Source organism: Chlamydotis macqueenii, chromosome 1 (assembly GCF_036417535.1).
Source record: "Chlamydotis macqueenii isolate bChlMac1 chromosome 1, bChlMac1.mat, whole genome shotgun sequence".
In the NCBI taxonomy this organism is placed as follows: Eukaryota; Metazoa; Chordata; class Aves; order Otidiformes; family Otididae; genus Chlamydotis; species Chlamydotis macqueenii.
Window position 1 is genome coordinate 15,562,620 of NC_141556.1, and position 23,583 is coordinate 15,586,202.

Below are 23,583 nucleotides of genomic sequence, written 5' to 3' on the forward strand. Positions count from 1 at the left end.
CACAGAGTTGCAAGGTATCAGGCATTCTGTGTATGAATTCGCCTAATTATGCCTAGATAAAGTTTCAGTTTCATGACCCTATCAGGCGTAGGCATTTCACAGATGCCTTCTTTTTGACAGTATCGTGGGAAACGATAGCCCTAGCAATCATGCTTTGTTCCAAATTAGCTTATATTTAAAGTAAACTTAACTCCTTGAAATAGTTTCAGGGTTAGGCACAAACAGTGGATCTCAGCAGCAGAGCCAGGTGGTATTGCCATACTATATCATCTGTAGAATCAGGTAAATTTTATCTCATCTTGTTGTGCACTCAGAGGAGAAAGTTCATGTCCTTTCTCTGGGTTGTTCTTCAGTCCATAAGTTTACTTACAGCTCTTCAATCTCATCATCTGTCTGGTCCAGTCAGAGATGATGGCCAGTTCTTCTCATTGCTACTATTGCACAGGCTTGCTTTTGCTTAAATAAAAACTACTTATGAAATTGGGATGTTGGGGTGTAGGGCTCTCTTGCTAGTTCCTCCTACAGTGGTAGGAATTGGTGAGGTGTTAAAAAAATGGGTTTCTGTGTCAGAAACTGTGGAGGTCCAGTAGTATTTGTGGTCTAGTTTGGAACTACCACCTACCGTGCAAGGAGTCTCTGGGCACCATGTTTCTAATCTGTGTTTACCAGATAAAGAGAAATATGGAATGGAAAAATGGAAAAAATCTCACACTGCCGCTAAATCACCGTAGCAATTCTTGTACAGCTAAACCAGGGAAGTGACATTCTTGCCATATGAGTGGATGGGCGTAGCTATTGTAGTTGGGGATGTTTGTAGGGACATATGGCATGCTGGCGTAGCTACAGCGGCTGGAGATGGTCTGTTTTCACCTCCAGCCTGATGGTCATGCTGGCAAAATTGTAGCCTTGATTTGCCCTGAATGGGGTGAAGAAATATTTCCACAGCTCTTTTTCTCTTGTAAAATTCTTTGTAATATGCTTTGTGTCTTGGGGGTTCTGTGCCTTGGAAAGGGTAAACAAATACTGATTGTTTTTCCTGACATGTTTTGAGTATAATACATTATTTTATGATTATGTATGGATGTCCATTTATTTAATTATTTATACCTTCTTATTTCCTGATACATCAAGGGAACGGATAGAGCATGACTACCATTTTTTGTGATCTTACAATTACTAACTGTATGTTAATTTCCATTTTAGAATTCATTCATATCTGAAATTACTCTATTTCTGATTTTGAATATAAAACATATTTACTAGCTGAAAACCAGAAAATTTAATTTACTTGGAGTGATGAATTAGAAATTGTAAAAGCTTCCTCTTCTTGCTGACAAAGCAATCCATCTAGAGTTGTGTGCAGTTTTCAGTGCATATGTGTTTGAATAATGCACTGCCTTCTGACAATTCAGATTTTTCCTACAAATACTTTGCATTGATGTATTTGGGCTTGTTTGTGTCCATCTTGGGGAATTATATGGGAAATGTCACCCTCAGCTGGAAAAACCAAATAAAAATAGTTTGACTTAGTTGAGCTTAGCAACCAATGGAGAAATATGTATGTGTTTGTATCACATGTATCACAGTATGGTGTTTGTATCACTATTTTTTAATGCCATAATTATGCATGGGATGAAACAGGTCCCTAAGAACAGTATTAGGACTGCTTTTTGAGAAATGATGTGAATATTGCCTTCAGCAGTGACATGTAGCAAAATGTGGCAGGGCATTTCAGCATGGTAAAAATCACCATCTACTCTGTACCGTCAGGAGTGTGGAATAAGCTGGAGAGGTAGGGAAATAAAATACTGAACACTGAGTATTGCGGCCACCAGCATTGGAATGTTTCAGGATAATTAATGTCTGTGATGCCAGCCAAGTCTTAGACAAAAGAGATGAGGACCACGGACTGTCTCCCTGAATGTACGAAAAGAACAAAGAAGGTGTGCTATTGTGTGAGCATCCTGTCATCGTCATCGGATGATGAATTTCTTTGTTTTCCAAGAAATACAAACTAAATGGAGAAGTGGGGAAACCAGTCTTGCAGCTTGTTGTAACTAACAGGACTCATCTCAAGAGGGTTAGGATTTATCTCAGTCCATTAGTTAAATTTTTAATTAATCTCATCTTAGTCTGGACACATAATACAGGTCAGATGAATCACTTCATAAATGTGCCAGTTTCTCTCCATTGGCTGTGACTGGAATCCAGATCACTTCTGCAACTGTGGATGTCTGCATAACAGCCGTCTCATTTAGTTTTAGATGTTTTGTCATTGGGATTCTTGTGTGCCAAACCTCAATGTTCATGTCATGAAATGCAGTGAACCATAGTAATGTCAGAGGCCATATTTCAAGAACGGAAATAAAATGTATGAAGTTTTCCATAAGACATCTAGCGGGATGCACTTAGAAGTTAATATGTTACTAGACTATAAAGTCTGTAAGACAGGCTACTGAAATAAGCAAGGAAGGAAAGGAAATGCCATGTTTAAAACTGCAGAGCCACAGCATTGGTATAATCTTTGAGTTGCGACCCAAATGAAAGATGCATCCTTGATTATGGCAAAAAGATAAGCCAAGGCGAAATAAGTACAGAATTGTAACCAGAAGAGTAAGATTCTCATCAGAGATTATAAGAATAAATCATTTTAAAATTTGGGCAGATGGGCACTAGCCAGGAAAAAAATGCAGTTCTTAAATATGTTGTCTGTAATCAGTGATAAAGAAGAAATATTTAATGAAGGCACCTGCTGATAATAGTTAATGAGACTGACTGAAATGAGCTTCTAGCAGAGAAGAGGGAAATTAGAGCAGAGCCATCAGATGACACAGAAGACTTCAGGAACATACTCTCTTTCTGGACTGATCCTGCTGCAGGCTATGTGAAAGGGACTGATAAGGTGATTCAGGATGGGCATGGATGAGGCTAAATTCAGTTTATTTTGTGTCATCTGGAAGACTGTTAAATATTCAGCCAGGCTGTCTGAAACCTGTCAACTCTGGAATAACATCATCAAAGCTCTTAAATTCAATTCCAGGTTTGTATGATTTTTTTCATGTAGAGGCTCTATCAGAGGTAAGGAGAGGATGTAACTGTACCTCAGGCTGATAACAGACTATTCATACACCCAGCAGCACGCTGCACTGTGATACAGATTTGTGGACTCCTGTGTACACATGCATGCACGAGGGCAGAGAGGCTGATACCAGCTGAAACAAAGTAGTGATTTACATTATGATGGATTGTAGTACTTACTTGGCATGTTGTTGTTGTTGCTATTTAAATAAAATCCCTAAAGTTTATTTCAGACAAGACTGAAGTAACTATAGTACCATAAAACAGTCGGTAGGAACATTTTGTTTATGTAGAGGTAAGATATTATAGTTGTTCAACAGACTGCAGACTTCCTTTTGTGGGCATTTGTAATCATTTGGGACAAAATCCAGTTCCTAGTAAACTTGGTAGGAATCTTCCAGTCAGTTCCAGAGGGAATTCATTCAAATTTCTTTTAAGTTTTTGAAGATGCCAGGTTTTATAAAGTTGACCTTTTAGTGTTTGCTGGGTGCTGCTACAGTGAGGACTCAGTGTAATATATGCAATGATATGCTTTGCCATGAAATCATCTTAATTGGATGGGGTAATGAGGAGGCTAATGGGTCTACCTGGTCAGTACTTTAGAAGTTGTTTGTATAATAATATAGGAAATGTGGGGAATAAACAAGAGGAGCTGAAATGTTAATTACGAAAACGCAGTGGGAGGATGGGGAGGAGGAAGAGGCTGTTACTGTTGTATATCGGGACCAGACTCTTGTGCAGTGACCCATCTGTAGAGGGAGTTGGACATACTGTTGCTCTATGAGTAGTACTAAAAGGGGAAAAGCTCATGGGCTCTGTTGTTATGCAGGCATTGCACAGGCCACCAAACAGATCAGGTACGTGGGGATTTTTGTTTTCAGAGCACAGGGGATAGTGATGATGGGAGATTTTAATGAATCGGTTATCTGTTGGAAACGAATAAAGGAGAATACCAACTGCCCAACGTTTTGAAATGCAATTATGACTATGTTTTGAGACAGTGGGAAAAACAATCAAAGGGAAGATATTCTATTTGATACCAATTCTAAGGGAGAAATTGTTCAAGAATAGGGAGAGAAAAGGCAGCTTGAGTGAGAATTACTCTGGGATGACAAAGCTTACAGATTTCAGGAAGCAAAGGAGGCTGAGTGAAATAATTAGAACAACAGTTTTCAAGGGGATATGAAAGGACTGTGGACATAATCTCTTTGGAAAGGAGTCTGGAGAAAAGTAGTTAAAGGAATGGGTTGTTCCTCAAAGAAAAAAATATAAAGAGAAAAAATGCAAATTGAGACAGTGCAGGTGAAGGACAAAAAGCATAGTAAAATAAATCTGTCTAAAATGTAAGCAGAAGAAGTAAACATACAGAAAATTAAAACTAGTTTGGATTATTCAGAACACGTGCAAAAGAATAGCAAAAGATTTAGAGAAAAAATGATCAAAGAATCCAAGGCCAAAAGATGTGAACAGGAAAAGACTGTGTGCAAGAAAGAACATGAGGAGTAACAGAAATTGTTATGGAAGTTTATTTCTGGTAAGAGCATGTTCCAGGAAAGTGTTGCTCTACTGCTTAACAGAAGCACGTTAGTCTTCACTAGTGGAATAAAGAGCATACGGAAAACTCAGCCTGGAATAGAGGAAGGACAAATCAGAGAGTGCGTAATGTGTTAGGTGTTCCCATGTTAGCTGTGCCTGAGACTCGCTATACTTGGAAACTGGAAGAATTGGCTAAATCAGTCTCAGCCCTGTTAGCAATTACCATTGAGAATCTGAAGAAGAAAAATGAGTGTGAAAAACCAGAAAAAGAGAAAAACTGAGTCTTAAAAGGATGGGGGAGCTACAGAGGGAAGAGGCCCGTCACAGGTTTACACATCATTTTTGATCCTACAGAAATTACTTCCAAATATTCAAACATTTTCTAAGTATCTGGAGGAAAGCAACAAACAGCAATCAGCATGGGTTTGCTGGAACTATCTAATACCCTATAACAAGATATTAAAACTTGTGGATAAAAGAAAAGGAGCAGATGTCCTACATTTTCACTTTAAGAAACTTCTGAATGCTGCCTCGCAAGGCTCCCCTATAAACAAGCTAGGGAACATCGAGCAGTGTCTTAATGTGAGTTGCATGGGATACAGCTGCAAAACTGGTTGGATAAGGTAACCTCCAAGCAGCTACTGCTGTTTCACTGCCATGTGTGTATTCCACAAGAGTTTATTTTAGACACTATTCTGTTTTTTTTCAGTAATAATCTGGATTATGTATTAGAGAGTATGCTTATTAAATTTGCAGTTGTCACAAAGTTGAGAATGGATTGGAAGGATGCCGGAGAACAGGATTAGAATTGAAAATGACCTTGATGTGTTGGAGAAATAGCTTGGGGAATAAAGTAGTATTTAATAGGTGCAAGTGCACGGTACTCCACTTGGGCAAAATAGCCATATACGGGACACAGGACAGCTGGTTCTGCAGTGGATTTTGAAAATGATACCCAAGTCATGGATATTACATGAGTAAACATAATCAAGCTGTTGTGAAAAAGGATGAAGAAGACATGTAGCCTGCAAAATGTGTAGAGTAATTGTACTCAGTACACCCCCTCAAATGTGGGGTCCAGTTTTGAGCATGACACTTCAATAAAGATAGGGATAATTGGAGGTAGTTCAGGGAATGCTGAATGAGTATAGTTAGAGAGCTGAAAAACATGACTTGTAAAGAAAAAAAATTGAAGAATGAGTATTATTTACCCTAAAAAGTAAAAGATGGGTATGAGAGAAAAGTTTCAAATATGAAAAAACCCCTTCAAAACTAGACAAACAAACAAACAAACAAAAAAAAAACCAAAAACCAAAACCCAACCCCAAACCACCTTGAACTTAGAGAGATGGAGGGAGTGATCTGATCTCTGCATCTGGTATGGATAGCATAGATTCTAACAAGGAAAAAAAAATAGCTTAGGTATCGGAAGAAAAATTCTGATAGTAAGGTAAGGTAACTTAGAACAGCTTAGGTGAGAAATTTGTAAGTATATTAGAGGTCTTTTAAAACACAGAAAGCATGTCTAAAAATGATACAAGTGTAGCTTTGTTTCACTGGCAGTTTGGAGATGACCTGCTATGGATCCTATCAGCGGTTTCTTCTGTGATTCTCTATTGAGTGTGTTGCATTACTGCATATTATTACTGTGCCACACAATGCATTTTCTGTTCTGTGAATCTTGTGAAACATTATTATAATTTGAATTAAGATTATTTTTTTTTAATTTCAGTGTGTGCAGAGGCTTACAATCCTGATGAGGAAGAGGATGATGCAGAATCGAGGGTATTTAAAGCTTTGAGTCAAATACTTATTTTTTCTAGTACTCAGGCATTAAATTTTGGAAGAAAAATGTAACTAGCATTGCTATTATTTTCCAAAAGCATCCTTGTTATAATAAATTTTAATAATCTCTGGGGTTTTCATGCTAAAGGAACGTTTAAAAATTCTCTATAATAGTCACCCATGTAGGGTTTGATCTGAGTATTGTTTTAAATTACCACACTTTTGGTACATGGTCTGTTAAGGAAACACTTCTGTGCAATTATATTTGCCCAGAGAACACCTGATTCTAGAAGTACTTATTTGGTGTCCTCATAATCTTGCAGTAGTTTCCTCAAGTTCTAGTATTTTTCATAAGGCATAAAAAAGGTGAATTACAAAATCTCTAAGATTTTCAGATGTACAGTGCAATAGCTAATGAACTATATTTATTTCTTTTACTTATTTCACCTTTTTAAAAGGCATTTACTTAGCTTTTAATATGAAATAATGTAAGTATGACTTTTAAGACAAGTTAAAATGTTTGTATGCTAGCTCATTTCTGGCTTGTAAAACTGTCAAAAACGTTATCCTGTAGTATCAGAGCTTTGAAACCTAGCATGACTTTTTAAGCGTATGAGTTGAATGAACAACTTGATTGATACTCACATTAACCAGACATTGGTAACTTAGTAAATCTCTGATTCACTCAGATAGTGTTGTCTGTTGTTTACTATGTGAAACTTCTGATACAAATTTAACACAGATACTATTTCTCAAAATATTATTTGGGAAGTAGTCATGGCAAATGGCTAAATGTAACAGTGGTGCTTTTTTATAAAACATGCATGCTCCAAATGTGATTAGAGAGTAGCAGAGTAATCTTTATGCAGCAATAGTTGAGAAAAAGTATCCAGAATGGCTTTCAGAAATGAACTGGATTGTAAAGATCTTGTTAGTTTAAATGCAGCAGTGCTTCATTTGCTAATGCTGTGGTGATATGTTATCACTGAGTGTTTATTCGAATCCTGAAGGTTTTGGAATGAAAGTATTATGAGGCATGGACAAATATTGTGTAAAATGCTTAGCTGAATTAGCTCAGTCTTTATATAATAACCACTTTAAAGGTTTTTCTATTATATCCCTCAGATTATTCACCCTAAAACAGATGATCAAAGAAACAGACTTCAGGAGGCATGCAAGGACATTCTTCTTTTTAAGAACCTAGATCCGGTAAGAGATTCTTTATAATGAGCAATATTTAGCAGTGCTGCTAAGAATTAATTCTCTTGAACTTTTGAACAGCAGATTACAGATTTGATTTCTGTAAGCTTTTATGTATGCTTTCTTGACCCTTTCGTAAACTGAAGAAATGCCATTTTTATAACTGATACGTCATATATAGAGAGCCTTTTGTTCACCACCATGAATAATAAGTCTTGAATTACTTTAATATGAATGTATACATTAATATGATTGTAAAGTGTTGTATTTTCTTATTTTAAATCTTCTTGCTGTACACTAATGTGTAAAAACTCATCAGTTCACCGGAACGTTTAAGTTGGTTCTATGAATTACTCTTTATCATCCAAAAGTGTGCTGAGTGCTCCATCAAAGCCTAAAATTACCCCTAAAGCCTACAGCTTAGCTACAGATGTAACTGCACAAGCAGGTTATGAAATAGAGGGAAAGAGAAAGGCAATAGCGAGGTGTTTACATTATTATTTCACTTAATACAGATACCGTAAAAAACGCTACAGATGATAACTTTATTTTGTGCTGATAATTTCCTTCTATTACCTATAAGAACAATTATGGGCTTTTAAGAAAGCTTAAATGCAGTGAATGAGTGATCTGGATCAGACAAAGGTGATAATGCTACAAAAAAAGCCCGGGGTTGTTTAAGGGAAAAGGGGAGTGTATCACTCAAAACTTGCGTACTGAGGCTGGGATGACTCACGGTGCACCAAATGCTTTCTCAAGAGAATTGATTCAGTGCTGTCAGGGGAGGGAACATGGGAGAAAGGGAAATAATTATGTAGCGTTTTAAGCATGAGAACAAAAAGTTTTAAATTTGATTCAAGAGGGAGCTAATGGAAAGACCAGCCTGCAGCTTTCTTTGGGAGTCAGGTGCTGTTACAGAGAGTGCGGGTTAATTCATGCTGCGGGTTTCCAGCTCTTGCTTTTGTCTGCGCAAAGGCAGAGCCCTGACCCTGGCTGCCTGTTCCCAGAGAGGCTCTGAGGAGCAGTGAGCCTCAGACCCCCAGCTTTGCAGAACCCTAGAATAAGAGCTACAGGAGGGCATCAAAACTCTCAACATAGGTGCTAGTATGTGTGCATTCTTGTGACACTAGGGATCCTGACACGGGTGATTCCTAACTAATTCCTTCATGTGATTTCTTTAATGGGTAGTTAATTAACTGTTCTACTGTACTTGCTCAAGCTAAAGTCACCCAAACATTTGCCCCTTCCACTCCTGTATTCGTTTTCTGGATAACTGCAGGGATCCAAGGGGGTTTGTGGGCATCTGGATATGAGATCGCTTTATTTTATATTTTCCTTATTGTTGCTGTGTCCTGGCTTCCACTTGACTGGACCATTGTTACATTAGTCTGCCAATTTTGGGCACTTTGGCAGACCCTTCTTGGTTAGTCTCTGAGCACTTCTCTCTTATGAGCCCTGTGACCCAACAGATTATTGTGTGCTGCTAGAATCTGCCATGATAGTAATTTTTGCTTTCCTGATTCTGGCTTTAAACAGTTTCTTGGTAGTATCTGCTTATAGTATCGGTCCTTTGGATGAGGTCTGCTTTCCATTCTAGTGAGAACTAGATCTTCTGTCTAAGTAGTCCTCAGCCACTTGGTCTGCAGGACAGGGATCTACTGGCTTCCTATCAGCTATATTGTAATGTTGTGTAGACGTAGAGCATTAAACTGTTCCCATGTGGGCGCCTGATAATAACTCTTCCAAGGAATAGTGAGGGATTACTTCCCCTGTTTGTGGAGGTCTTCTCAAGACTGTGCAGCTGTCTTGATACCACATCCCCTAGATGTTTTGAACTTCCTTTTTACTTTTTGCTTCTGAATCAGTTACTTGTGATTGCTAATAGTTCCCACAGTCTGTTCCAGGTGTTTAGCAGAAGACTTCTTAGCTGAGTCCTCCTCTTCTGGAGCTCTGCAATCCAAAGCCTTGAAATTCACTCCTGGGATCTCCCAAGTCTTCTTTACTCTCCTTTGCTCAGATTGTCCAGTGGATTAAGAACACTTCCTTCTGCTTTAAATCCTTTAAAGACAATGTTCTCGGAAGTTGAATAAGATAATTTTTGTAAAGGAGTTTTTCATTATAACAACTGTACTCATAAAAGGCATTGGAAAGCTACTGGGCTCTGAAGATAGCAAGGGTATTAAAATGCAGCCTTCTTCAGTCTGGCTTACTCCTTCTGTGGAGCCAAGATCTGTAGTCCCCAGGCGACTTCTCCCACTCTTCCTTCTTGTTTTGCTGCTAGGCAGTGACTCGAGAGCTCTGCCACTGCAGTTGCAGTAATTTAAATGTTCCTATCCCAGCTCTCTTCCTCACCTCTGCCTCTCCACCCTGCAGCACAAGCACACGTGGTGCCAGCTTCTGCATCTTGCTCTCTGGTGTATTAGCAAAAAAACTTTTCATCTTGGGGAGAGATAATATCTTCAGCTGCTAAAGCTAAAGTCTCTGCAACAGAAGTCAAGCTGTATATCGATAGCATCTCCCACTCCCACTGCTTTTTTCTTGCCTTGAACTTCAGCCTCTTTCTGCTGTAGTTCTGAGTATAGAAAACATTGTTTCAGAGGTCAGTGAGTTAGAGGGGAGGAGACAGTGTAAAGTGCCTAATGGCTTTTCCCTGACGGCCTTTTAGCAAGGTGTCAAACACCCTTGCTAGATAGGGCACCGCTTTGACATACACTATAACGACATGTCTTATGGTGTGATCAGAATTGCGTTTAGTACATAATGCTAAATGGAGTACACATTTTCCTAAAACTTTATCCCACCCTCGAACGCTGTGTTTTAATTTGAATGGAAGGATAAGATAAGAGTATCATTAAAGCAGAAGCAGAAATTGCAGTAGTTAGGAGGTGATTTACAGTGCTGCTCAACGTTTTAATTAGAGTCCATCTGAACAGGCAAGAGCCTTCATGTAAAAGTAAAAAATGGCAGAACCAATTGAATGTGAGACTAAAAGAGAGGAGAAAAAGATAACCTTCAGACTTTGAGGCACCATAGGACTTTCTAAACACACACAACACTGTCTTCAGCCTGCATTCACCTGATAGCAGCGTTTGAATATCAGATAGGTAAACTTATGGAGAAGTATGTATAAATATCAGTATTTCCCATAGTGGCTCTGATTGAAAATATAGCATAGTATAAAGGAACACCAGCTCTGGTACAATTCTCTGAGCAGTACTCTATGTTTTAAAGGCCAACTCTTACAAATTTCTTAAAGTCTGTGAAGTTTACTTGAATTTTCTTGAAACTTTCATCAACTTTGTAGATTGATGAGGATGTGACCGATCAACTAATGTCAGTTCAGCAAGGCATTCTTGAGTTAACTCCCTTAAATAAAAGGTACTTTTAAAGAATTTATACGATAGCATTCTTTTCACCTTTCTAGGGGCTTAATCACTTCCCATCTGAATGCTGTCACTCTATATCAGTTTTAGCTACTGTGTAACAGTATTGAAAAAATTACTTGAGGGGAAGAATATGGATTGAAACATGTGTGTTCCACAAGATGAGGGAAAGAGGCTTTTGCAGAGCTCTTGGGCTACTTTTTAGAGGAGCAGATCAGGAAAGAGTCAAGAGAAATTCCAGGAGCAGAACTGCATGGATGAGTGAATTAGAAGAGAGAAAGGTGCATTCAGATGCTTATTTTCCTCTCCCCATGCTATTAATCTAACCTATGTTAGCTTAATTCATTCCTCTTCTAAAGCACCTCTTCCTGTTGTTCTTCCCTCAAAAAACCTCTTCCTAGTTAGACCATAGTATTATTTATTGTTCTTCTCAATTACCCGTCACACCGTTGCCAAAAGTCCTAATACTACTTTTGTTCTCCCAGGATTGCCATGGTGTCCCAGGCAGGCTGCTTCGCTCTACATGCATGCACAAAGCGTGTTACCACACCTTCTCCTTTGTGCTGCACATGTTGGAGATTACTGACAGTGGAATCAGAAGCTGCATGCCCTCTTTCCCCTCCGCTTTCACTTTGTATAAGCCAGCAAGGAGAAAACAATATGATGATGACCAGATACCTTGGGCCATTACTGAGAATAAGCTTGGTTTTGTGTTTTAAAAGGAAACTTTGCTGGGACAGATTAACAGCAGGCTATTTGGTTTGGCTGTCATGGCCTCTAGACCAGTAGTTAAAAAAAAAGGATAAATCTGTTACCAGAGTAACAGAGTGGCTCGAGGGGCTGGTGCCATCAAAGCTGTGCTGTGCCCTTGCAGTTAAAGTTCAAATCCTTTCTCTTGCAAAATTCACAAGCAGTGTTAGATCATCTATTCTCTTTCAGGGAAATTTTGTTTTGGAGAGCTTTACTCTGCTAATGCTTGTAGAGAGTATTTCAAATAGGTCTTGACCCTTTTATAAAAGGTAATAAATTATACATACTCTTCACAAATATGCAAGAGCAATTTCTGGGCATATTGCCACTCATGCACCTGGGGAATTATTATAAGAGAGCACAAATATTGATTAATCAATTAGAATTGATTAACTCAAAGGAAGATAAAAGAAAGTATAATGCAACTGTGTTTTATGAATAGTGGACTTATACACTTAAAGCCAAAGGATTATCTGAAAAGTGCTACTAACAGAAGATTCTCATAATGCTCTTACGTTCTTAAAAAAATTGATGAAGAAATAGGACTACAGATGTTGGAGAAATTAATGGGAATATATATATGTGTGTATGAGTGAGACCAGAATGCCTGAACACATTGGTACTCTGTCCTCTTTGATGGCAAAACTCTGTGCAAACTAATGGGTTCCCAAACGAATAGAACTGCACTTAATCCTCTGTTTTTCCCTAGGGCAAAATTAATGTTTACATCAGATTTAGCAAACCTTGCCTATTGTATCAGGAATAGTGTGGCCAGCAGGAGTAGGGAAGTGATCATCCCCTGTACTCGGTACTGGTGAGGCTGCTTCTCAATACTGTGTTCAGTTTTGGGCCCCTCACTACAAGAAAGACATTGAGGTGCTGCAGTGCATCCAGAGAAGGGCAGCGAAGCTCGTGAAGGGTCTAGAAAACAAGTCCTGTAAGGAGCGTCCAAGGGAACTGGGGTTGTTTAGTTGGATCAAAAGAGGGCTGAGGGGAGACCTTATTGCTCTCTACAGCTACCTGAAAGGAGGCTGTAGTGAGGTGGGTGTTGGTCTCTTCTCCTAAGTAACTAGTGATAGGATGAGAGGAAATGGTCAGGTTGCACCAGGGGAGGTTTAGGTTGGATATTAGGGAAAATTTCTTCACTGAAAAGGTTGTCAAGCACTGCCTTGTCAAGGCTACCCTGGAAGTGGTGGAGTCACCATCCCTGGAGGTATTTAAAAGATGTGTAGACATGGTGCTTAGGGACATGGTTTAGTGGGACTTGACAGTGTTAGGTTTACGGTTGGACTCGATAATCTTAAAGGTCTTTTCCAACCTAAAGTACTTTATAATTCTGTAATCAGTTATTGCAGATATTCTGCAAAAGAACTGCCCAATGTGAGATGCCTTCATCTTCGGCTTAAGAATTTTGGAAACTATTTGCAACTCTGAATTATTTCTACCCTTTTTTAGCAAACTGCTAAAAAGAATCAGCCAACTTGCTGAGAGGGCTAGTTACAAAATATAAAAAGTGTTACTGAGCCTGACTGATGGGGATGTGCATGATATTTGAGAGGCAGAATACTAACTTAACATATAACTGTGTGGTGGAAGGTTAAGGTATATTCTCAAGGAAAATATTGTTACTTGAAAATATTGATTGTACATTGAAATACAAATTAGATTATTTGACAGTGAAGAACTAAATGCCTTTTGATTAGTTTACAAATAGATATTACGCAAGGGAGCTAAACTTTTTGACTTGGATCAATAGTGCTGCTAACATTTTTATCAGAGTTCCAGGGGAGTACACGTTCTGGTTTTGTTCTGAAAAACAAATGCCGAGAGCTGTAGACGTGAATTCTGTAATTTACTCTTCTTTTCCAAGGTCTTGACTTGTTGATTAAGATTAAGATTGATTGTTGATTAAGAACTTCCTTTTCCTGCCTATGTTTTGTTAACTTTTTCCCTTTTTTTTTTTTTTTTTTTTTTTTTTTTTTTTTTTTTTTTACACCCCTTCCTATTCTGGGATTCTGTCTGCTTCTTTACCTTCTTAGTATCATGCTGAGCGTTAATTTGTTGATATTTCATATTGTTCAAAGTGAGGATAAGGTAGCCAACAGGATGCTGTTTTAACTTGAGCTCATTTTAGTGAAATGGTTGTAAGAGTAAAGAATAAAGTGGTTTATGAGCTCAGGGGCAATGGAAGAACTGTGGATTCACTTTGTATGATAGTCTTACGGCTGTGTCTCAGAACATTATAATTTTTACAAGTCACATGAGATAGGCGAGTCTTGTTACTACTACTGTACTGAAGTGCAAGGCAATCTCATGCCTTCTTAGATTGTGCAGAACGTCTTGGATCTGAAATGGAAATTAACTGAGATTTCCTGTCTACAAGGGAGCACTCCAGCAGCACGTTCGTCCTTCTTTTGGGGGATTCCCAAAACATATATAATCCCAACATACCATCCAATACTTTTGGGACTTACTGCACCCAGTTTAGCAGCTGGAGTTTACTAGCTCCTGTCAGATGAGATTGTCTCAGCTTACTGGCAGAGGCCACATCATTTTAAGTCTAGAAATGTAGCTGTTCCTTCTGTCTCCTGAATACCTTTTCTTAAATAGTGGGGAAGGATATTTTTCAGAAGTTACTTTTTCACATTTGTCATTGTCATGACTTCCAGTGACGATCGTGTCCTACTTTCCGTTTTATCTACAGTACCTTCATTGATTCATAATGGGTAGCGCTTTGTCAAACAACAGACGTGTATCAGCAGTTTAAACATGGATGCTTCTTGGAAGCCCCAGTGTTTGAGTGGTTGAGTTCAGTATGGAGAACTTTATTCTTTTTCCTTTACAAACTAGCTGACAGTAAATTTATAAATTTATATTAAGAAGCCCCTTACCTGGCACAGTGGTAGCAAATCACATGGTAGTCTGACAGTTAAAAGAGCCGTTGGCATTTGGGAAAGACATGCCATGGTCCACCAGCTCTCCTGAGTGAATCAAAAGCTGTCTTGCAAGGATGTACAAGTGACTCGCTTTTTAATGAATGAAATGTATACTAAGTAAAATGCAGTTTTAATTATACTCTGTGTCCATTATCTAACTGATTTTTTTTTCCAAGAAATTGTCTTGAAATGTAATTGCCATATTTGTTCCGTTGACTTGAAAGAAATTGAGGCTAACATACTATTTTCAAATAATGCCACATGCATCTGGAGGACAGTACTTTTATGTGATACAAAGTATACGTTAGGAGAGTTGTGAGTGGTCATTTGCAGTTTTTCACTTGACCTGGCAAGAAGGATGGGATGAAACACTGTTCCGGGGGGAAAGTCCTTGGTAAACCAGTTATTGTTCCTGTCTGGGGCTTTGTTCTTCTGAATCTCATGTCATATCTCTGTAACTGATTGTAAATATACACACAATTTTGTACATTTCAGATACACGCAATGGCAGTACCTCAGGCTTGCACATACCTTACTGATGTGTGGGTATCACTAGAGGCCTAGATTCATAAAGGCACCTGGTACCTGAGTTGCACTTTAGGTGCAGTAAAATATTTCCTAACTCGCAACAGAGTGATTCATAAAACCTCTGCTTAAGTGCTGTGCTGTTCGTAGGCACAACGGTAAGTACCAGAGGTATTTTTTTACATCAAAGTTCTGCTTCTCTGCTAGAGGTTCATGTGGCTACCATGGGATAAAGTGGAAGAGGGGGCAACTAACTTTTTGCCACAAGTGTGTAGTGTTTAGCATACTTAGCACATGAAGACTGTCCTAGTGAAATGTTGATGCAGAGCATCTGTGTAACTGCTGTTGAGGAGAGAGAACTGTCAGGAGCACAGCAAAGAGGACAAACTATCGGAGGCTTTGCAGTTGAGGTAGTTTGTGCAGATGGGAGTTTGAAGGGGAACTGGAAATGGTACGCAACACAGTGTGGGACTGCTAGAGCTGGTGCAATGATGGTGATGATGGGCAATAGGAAGTATTTCTCAGCACCAGCTGGACCAGTCAACTATGGCACATTTGGAGGTTTCAACCCAGATGAAGAGGTAGGATGTGACCGTCTTGGTCTCAGGCTGCTGGGAGTGGCAGGTGTCTCTCCTGAAGGCTGGGGGGCAATGGTGGCTTCATCTATGGGAGATGTGCTGTGATCAGTGCTGAGCTGCCAGCTGAAGGAACTGCAGAAGGACATAAGAAGGACTGCATAGCATCAGGCAGGATACGCAGGAGCTTGACAGCATGTTTCAAGGGTCCACTGAAGAGACAAGAGTGCCTTTCTACGGCAGATGGAGGTACCAGTCTGTTGACCAGACTTGCTCTCAAATGGTGCCGTGACAGGATAAGACACAACGTGCACAAACTGAAATACAAAATAATCTGTTTAAGAAAAGCCTTTTTTACTGTGAGGGTGGTGAAATACTGGAACAGGTTGCCCAGAGAGGTTGAGTTGATCTACACATTTTGAGACTAAAGAGCTAAGAATACCTGCTAACTGGTTTTTACTAGTTACCATAGTCACATGTCCTCCGTATTAAATGTTTCTTTAGTTCAGTATTTTGAAGGCTTTAATTACAGGGAAAATGTTATTTGATTAACTAGAAATACAGATTTTGTTTGTCAGGATGCCCAAAGGCAGAGTTTGACTGACTGTAGTAGATTATTGTGAAATTTTCCATTCTTGTCACCTTTATTCAGTTCAGTAATCAGTTATAACAAACTAGATCAGAGGACATTCCCTGTCCCTGAGGCCATGCAGTGCAGTATGACATACATACGTACAACTCGGCTCTCTTGCACCTTCCTCTCCTCCTAACCCCACCAAACCAAGCAACTAAGCAGGGTAGTTTTACCTTTACTGGGAAGAAGCCCTGGCTCACATGTTCCTCTAAGCCATGACCAGGGTTTGTCAGGAGCAGTGATAGTTGGCACAAGCCACGTACCAGCTGTGCTGACAATTGCACCAAGAGCAAACCAGCTCAGACTATTCCATGTCAGTGCTTGAATCCATCCCCTGGTCCTGTTGAGTTTGTACTTCATGGTTGTATTCTCTGCTTCTGACTGATCTAAATACGCAAAAGAACTTTACTAGCACAGCTCATTTAAGTTGGTGTAAAACTAGAGTGGGTACCATCTTGGCCTAAGTAAGAGAGGGAAGAAAACCACATTATCTCCACTTTAGGTGATATGAGACGATGAATCATGTTGGCTGATGCTGATAAAGGAGCTAATGCTCCTTTGCACTCCTGCTTCCCAGCAGTTAAATCCACACTTGAGAGCAAGGGTGATTGAGACAGTAATGATGGCGGTAACTATGGCATGTTTATTCACTTGTCTAGTAAATTACTCTGTGAAATCACGCTCTGTCGTTAGAAAGACTGTTTGAGAGAAAAGCAGTAACTACACTTCAAACCAAAATATCTTTATAAAAAGAAAACCTTGATATATGAATTTGGTTTGTATTGTGAAAATGTCTTTCAGAAATGTGATTTCCCATTCAGCTTCCTCACTTTTAAGGAAGTTAAAATATTTTCTCTGTCACAAAGGATGGTGATCAGTGTGCTTTCATGGCAACAACCCAAGGTTCTCATAATTTTCTCAAAAATGTTCATTTTTTTTAAGTATTTATATGCCTCGCAGTTTAGAATAAAAAAAAATATATAAATAATCAAATTTCAAATAATTTAAACTTTAGATTTGTTTTTTTTATGCTGTAGAGTGCATTATCCTTAAGAAAAATAGATACTTTATTATATTTGAAAAAACTATATTAAGGTAATGAAATTTTAGCAGAAGTCTCAAAGATTGCACAACATATGTGCTTAATACTTCAGATTCTTTATAAACTTTATTTCTGTTTAAAAGTTTATCATGCTTTTAAAGTATTGTTCTTTAGAATATTTATTACCAGATTGCTACAGCATTACACATAGCAGATTTACAAACGCTGATATAAAAACCTCTGCCTTTTTAAATTTTATACATATTTTTTTAAAGCTAGAACTGCTTTAAGAAAAAAAAGCTTTCAGACTGCACTGTTTTACAAAATACTAGAATTAATTTTGTGTATGGTAACAGATCTACTTTTTAATTCTAAAATTACCCATCTTTATCCTTTCAAAGTAACTATGGAGGGTGCCAGTAAATTGTGTCTCAGTCTGGCAGAGAATCAAGAGGATTCCCATAGCAGCAAGCTGGGCAAGCAAGTTTTGTAATTCTCACAGTAAAAGCAAAAACCACGTGCTCGGTTTTATTGTTGCAGTCTGCTCTATCTTAATTTTACGTAGAACGCTTTAGGAAAGGGACCAGTTGTCTTTAAGTTAGTTGCAATTTATTTAGAAAGTGAAAATACATGTGTAATATGGATAATAGTGTAATAAGCAGATAATAGATAGTTGTCATATGTACTAAATAACTTCAAGCATTTAAGACTTTTTTTTTTTTTTAAGGGAATTGTATTTTGAATTCTACTCCATTGTCTAAAAAAGTCATAGATTTACCTACCAGAAAAGTTGTGTCTCTTGGTGAGCTTGATTCATAATTCTGAGATTGGAAATGTTCTAACCTGAAATCTGAGATGAAGCACACTGGATAAGGATTATAACTCTACATATTATTCCATCAGTACCACAAATAACCATCTTTTTAGTTTAATCTTTTTTTCAAGTTGTCTTTGGACTATTTTAATTTCCAAGGATCAAGGTCTCTATAATACATTTTTATTGCGTTGCTTGCATTTAGAGGATAACGTATACCTTCTACTCTCCCATAAAGTGTGGAGCATTCTCCATTTTCTTATTTGTTTTCAAATTGCAGGCAAGGACTGTTGGCTGGGGAGCCACTTTGCCAGCTGATATGTAAAGCCAAGTGGAGGGGAATGTGCTTCTTCAAGTGCTTTAGATAACTAATCGACATTATGTCAGTTTTGCAGATTCTGTAGGAGTTCCTAGTAAAATGATCCTTCTTTTTGCAAATATGTACCTGCCTATACTAAAAAAAGTTACTAAACAGAAACATACTGAAGTGATTCCTTGCTGGCCTATGCAGGCTGCATGATGTCTTACTGTATTTTACCGTGATCAGCTGTACTGAAGATGGATGCTGCCATTCTGTTGTTATTTGTGCCCATACACAATGAACTCCGTGAAGTAAAATTGTGTTTAGCTTCCATTTTTCAAAAAGGCTTGGATAATATGATACTACTGGTATTTTTAAAAGCTTTAAGTATGTGAATAAATTCATCAGAATAAGGATGGAATTCATTCCACCTAATTTTATCTGTCTGAAAATTAAGTAGCTGTGAGTTTTAGCAGATCTCTCATCAGAGGAAAGAAAGGAGGATCTCTAGAGAATGATTCTGGGCTATCTAGGATGGTTATTTCTGTCCATGGGCTGCAGAAGGACTCTAGAGGTCTGGCTCAGGCTGATCCTGTTTGGAAAGGCAAATGCTATCTTTCAGTGGCTGGAAATGCTGTGAATTGAACCTTTGTAAAATGTGTGAGGATCTAAATCCACAGGCTTTTCTTTACTGTGGTTTCACTAGAACCTGCTTGTTCCAGTGTGATACATACTTCATAAGTTTCAAAATGTAGAGGATAATTTAGTGTTAGTTATCAGAATTTGACACATATTTCTGGATAAACTGTAAATAAAATTTGGATTACTGAGTTATCTTTTTAGGATTCATATCATTAATCCACAATGAGCTGTGTTTGGCTTTTTTTTTTATGTGAATAGTAAAGTTTTAGCAGATTTACACCGAACAAGTCAAACTACGTAATTAACGATTTGGTTTTGTTATTAGACAGTCATAATTCAGATGTTGACATTTTGTTAGTCTGCTAACATTTCTCTCTAAACATTTGTATTCCATTCAAATTAACAAAGTAGTTTTATAGCCATGTGTAAATTCCTGCTTCCCAATGAGTCCAGTATTTACTTACTCAGCCAAACTATTGCAGACCTTTATGGTTACATCTGTTCCAACATTGTGCAGGCATTGTACAATTTAGGTTTTTCAAAACACTTTACAATCATTTTGAAACTTTAAATTCTGTAAAATATTTCTAAAGACAAAACCAAGTAAGTGTATTTTTTGCAATAAGGCATACAGGTTTTCTTTTAACTGTATAGTGTTGTGCAATTGTGAAAGGTGAAATTATATCTTCGGATGCTCATGAGAAATTTATATTGCAGCTGATCTGTGGTGTCGCTGGCAGGGACAAGAAGGGAAGCTGGGCTCTAAACACTGGAAGACGAAAAAGCTAACACTGAATGCTAAATAAAACTGTCTTTCTGATTGATCCACACATTTCTGTAGCATTAATTTGTTTATGTCTCTAAGCTTTATCTGCATATTTGGGAGGCTGAACAGTTAATCTGAAGAGTAAAATTTTTAAAAACAGATAATGATTTATTGTCTTTGTGTTCTTTTCAATAGGAACAGATGTCTCAGGTGTTGGATGCGATGTTTGAAAAGCTGGTTGAAGGAGGGGAACATGTCATTGATCAAGGAGATGATGGTGACAACTTCTACGTCATTGATAGGTGAATCGCTGTGTCTTAATACAGAATAAAGTATTATGCAAAAGTCCATTAAGAAAAAATTCTTCCTCTACGTACTTGTATTTAACTTGTACATAGGTTTGCATGGGAGAAAGAAAAAGAAAAGATGTGAACCAGTGCAGCTCTATCTGAGAGCGGTTTTTGAAAGGAGGCAGATTTTTCATATGTAAACATGTCCCTGTTCTCTTTATGTATTGCTAGATCCCAAAGGCTCTTGGTTGGTTGGTTGGTTTGTTCTTACATGGAAAGAGATCTAACACAAAACACAATGGGAAAAGTTTTACAGCTCAGTATCTTACTGCCTTTCAATACTATCCTGTAGACTTTCTCATTCACATGGGTATTATTAGACCTCGAGTAGCTAAGTCACTGCTCTTCATTTGCAGATCTGTACTGAAAAAAGCAGGTAACTAAGTAAAATCCTAGATACTGGTTACTGTTCAATCCTGTGAGTTAGGAAGAGCATTTACTTTAGCATCTTTCACTCGTCTGTTGGCACAGGCTCCAGCGAGGCTGTCCCAAAACATCTTATTTGTTCCTTTAGTTTGTTCTTATTTTTACCTTTGCTTCTAGGCTAACACAGTGATTTCTGAACATGTTTGAAAGGAATATTATGCTAGACCTCTAAAAGAAATGTAAAGGTTTTTGGTCAGTGTAGATCGTTACAATGAGCCAATCAAAAGAGGTGATTGTCCCACTGTATTTAACATCGGTGCAGCCTCACTTGGAGTACTGTGTGCAGTTCTGGGCCCCACAAATTAAGAAGGATCTGAAGGCCCTTGAATGCGTCACGACAAAGCTGGTGACAGGGCTGGAAGGAATGTCCTATGAGGAGCAGCTGAGGACTTTGAGCTTGCCTAGTTTGGAGAAAAGGGGTGACCTCATTGCCCTCTACAGCTTCCTGAGGAGGGGAGGTGGAGGTGCTGATCGTCTCCCTTGTATCCAGTGACAGGACATGTGGCAGTGGTTCAAAGCTGCATCAGGGGAAGTTCAGACTGAACATTAGGAAGCATTTCTTTACCAACAGGGTGGTCAAACCCTGGAATAGGCTTCCTAGAGAGGTGATTGATGCTCCAAGCCTGTCAGTGTTTCAGAGGCATTTGGACAATGCCCTTAACAACATGCTTTAGCTTTTGTTCAGCCCTGAAGTGGTCAAGCAGTTGGACTAGATGATTGTTGTAGGTCCCTTCCAATGGAAATACTCAATCAGAAAATTGTCAAAGTGTGTCAGGATTCCTTGCTAAAGAGTCAATGGTTTTCAGCTTTGTGAGGTTACAGTTTGTCATCTCTTTTCCAAAAAGCTACAGGGACTTCACGGTATTTTGTCAGCCTTGCAGTTTTTAGGTGCAGTGAATCACCTCTAAGTCCCTTATCAGTGAAATAATTTTACAGATTTTTGCACTAAATTCACATGATTTATCAACATGTATCACACAAATATTCAGCACTGAACAAAATGGTGGCTCAGCATGAATGAGGATGGCTGTGTCATGTTTTACAAAATACCAGATTTTACTGCATTCCCAAAACAAAAAAAAAGTTACTAATTTAGTGATGGCGACAAGAAAACCACAATTTATTAGATAAATACATATCTTTATTTAATAATCTTATGTTGCTTTTCATAAACATTCCTTCTGTTTCCTGCATCTCCTCTAATTATTACATTTTAAATTACCACTTGAAAATATTTTATATGTTAAATAACTTGTAGTATTATTTTAGTGATCAAATCATAGCAATTTTTGCAAAGACTTGTTATATTTGTATTTAGGGTGTTTAAAATGAAATTAAGAAACAGATCTTAATTTTTAATAAGTTCTGGTGATCAATGCATCACTGTAAATCCTGTCTATCTTTAGATTAAGTTAGTGTAAAAACTAATAATCCTATCCTCCTCTTTAAAAAGGAACTACTTTTATTATTTATAGAAGTGATTGAGATGTCACTGCAAGGTGCTTAATATCATTTAAACAAGCAAATATATATTTCAAATGCTTTGTCTTTGGAATTCGTTATATAAAAAAATCTAGTGAGAGGCTGCTTAGCAAAGACCAGAACTGGATTCTACTCACTGTATTTATGTATTTTATTAACAGAGGTACATACGATATTTATGTAAAATGTGATGGTGTTGGGAGGTGTGTTGGAACCTATGATAACCGAGGAAGTTTTGGTGAGTTGGCCTTAATGTACAATACACCCAGAGCAGCTACAATTATAGCTACCTCTCCTGGTGCCATCTGGGGTTTGGTAAGTGAAATATTTGTTTGAAGATATTATTTGTTTTAATTATTTTACATAAATTGCACCGGTATACTATATCAGCATTAAAAAATGAATTATAATTTCAGAAAATTAAAACTTCTGAGAACTCTCAACACAATACTATCTTTTTGCAGAATCTGCAGAAGCAAACCTGAGGCTTAAGAAAACACTGAATTTAAAAAAAAAATAATTGTGTTATATTCTATTTTAATGATAATTTCCCAAATTGCAAACCACTTGACAGTTAATTAGACAGTAATGTGTCACTAGCATAAAAAGTTTCCCACATCTTGATGGGAAATGCCTTTGGTTCCAGAACAAAATTCAAATATAAGGTTACTTATCAGCGTTATACTATCTGGATTTTTGACAACAGTAATAGAATTTACCAAAAGAGTAAAAATGGGATAGCCATTTTCAAGATGTACATATCCATCTTGATCCCAAGGTAACATTTTCCTGTTGAAGTGAAACACATGGTTTTTCACCAACTTAATCTACATGACTTTCGGGATCCTGGCAGAGTTGAAGGCACCATAAGAATTGCTTTAAACTGGATTGGGTTGTGTTGGCCAGCAAGTTCCACCTGTATCAGCTGAAGGCTTACAAAGCGTTTCACCTCGTATCTGTCACCAGGACAGTCATATGAAGTGAAGAGAAGAAAATAGCATACATGTAGTTTTTCCATCCGTCTGCTTCACTTGGATTGCCAAATACTAAGGAATGTCCACTTGGCTGTGTAGGGCAGCAGTGAGTCTTGTTCTGCTGATCCTGACCTGTAACCTAAGACCCAGACTCATGTATTTGGTTTTGTTTGCATAATAATATAAACACCTCTTTACGTACATATTAATATGTATGGGACCTCAGGATAATGAATAAACTTTGTAACTCAAATATTTAAATATTGAGGATTTCTTAAATCTCTTAAATTACCCACTCAGTATTCGTTGTGTAGCCAACCTGTTTAAGGTAAACTCTCTACCCTCTGTATGAAAACCCTCTATATATTCTCTGACGAAGAGTAG

At 38.0% G+C, this 23,583-nt stretch overlaps 1 protein-coding gene across 1 annotated transcript in view; it reads left to right on the top strand.

The window, feature by feature from the left end:
* The window catches only part of PRKAR2B (protein kinase cAMP-dependent type II regulatory subunit beta), an 88,746-nt gene that overhangs the window by 59,385 nt on the left and 5,778 nt on the right, over positions 1-23,583 (top strand). The window contains exons 3-6 of the mRNA XM_086739957.1: positions 6,347-6,399; positions 7,525-7,608; positions 20,163-20,269; positions 22,387-22,540. Coding sequence (XP_086596083.1) covers positions 6,347-6,399; positions 7,525-7,608; positions 20,163-20,269; positions 22,387-22,540 — 398 coding nt within the window. The remainder of the gene's footprint in view (positions 1-6,346; positions 6,400-7,524; positions 7,609-20,162; positions 20,270-22,386; positions 22,541-23,583) is intronic.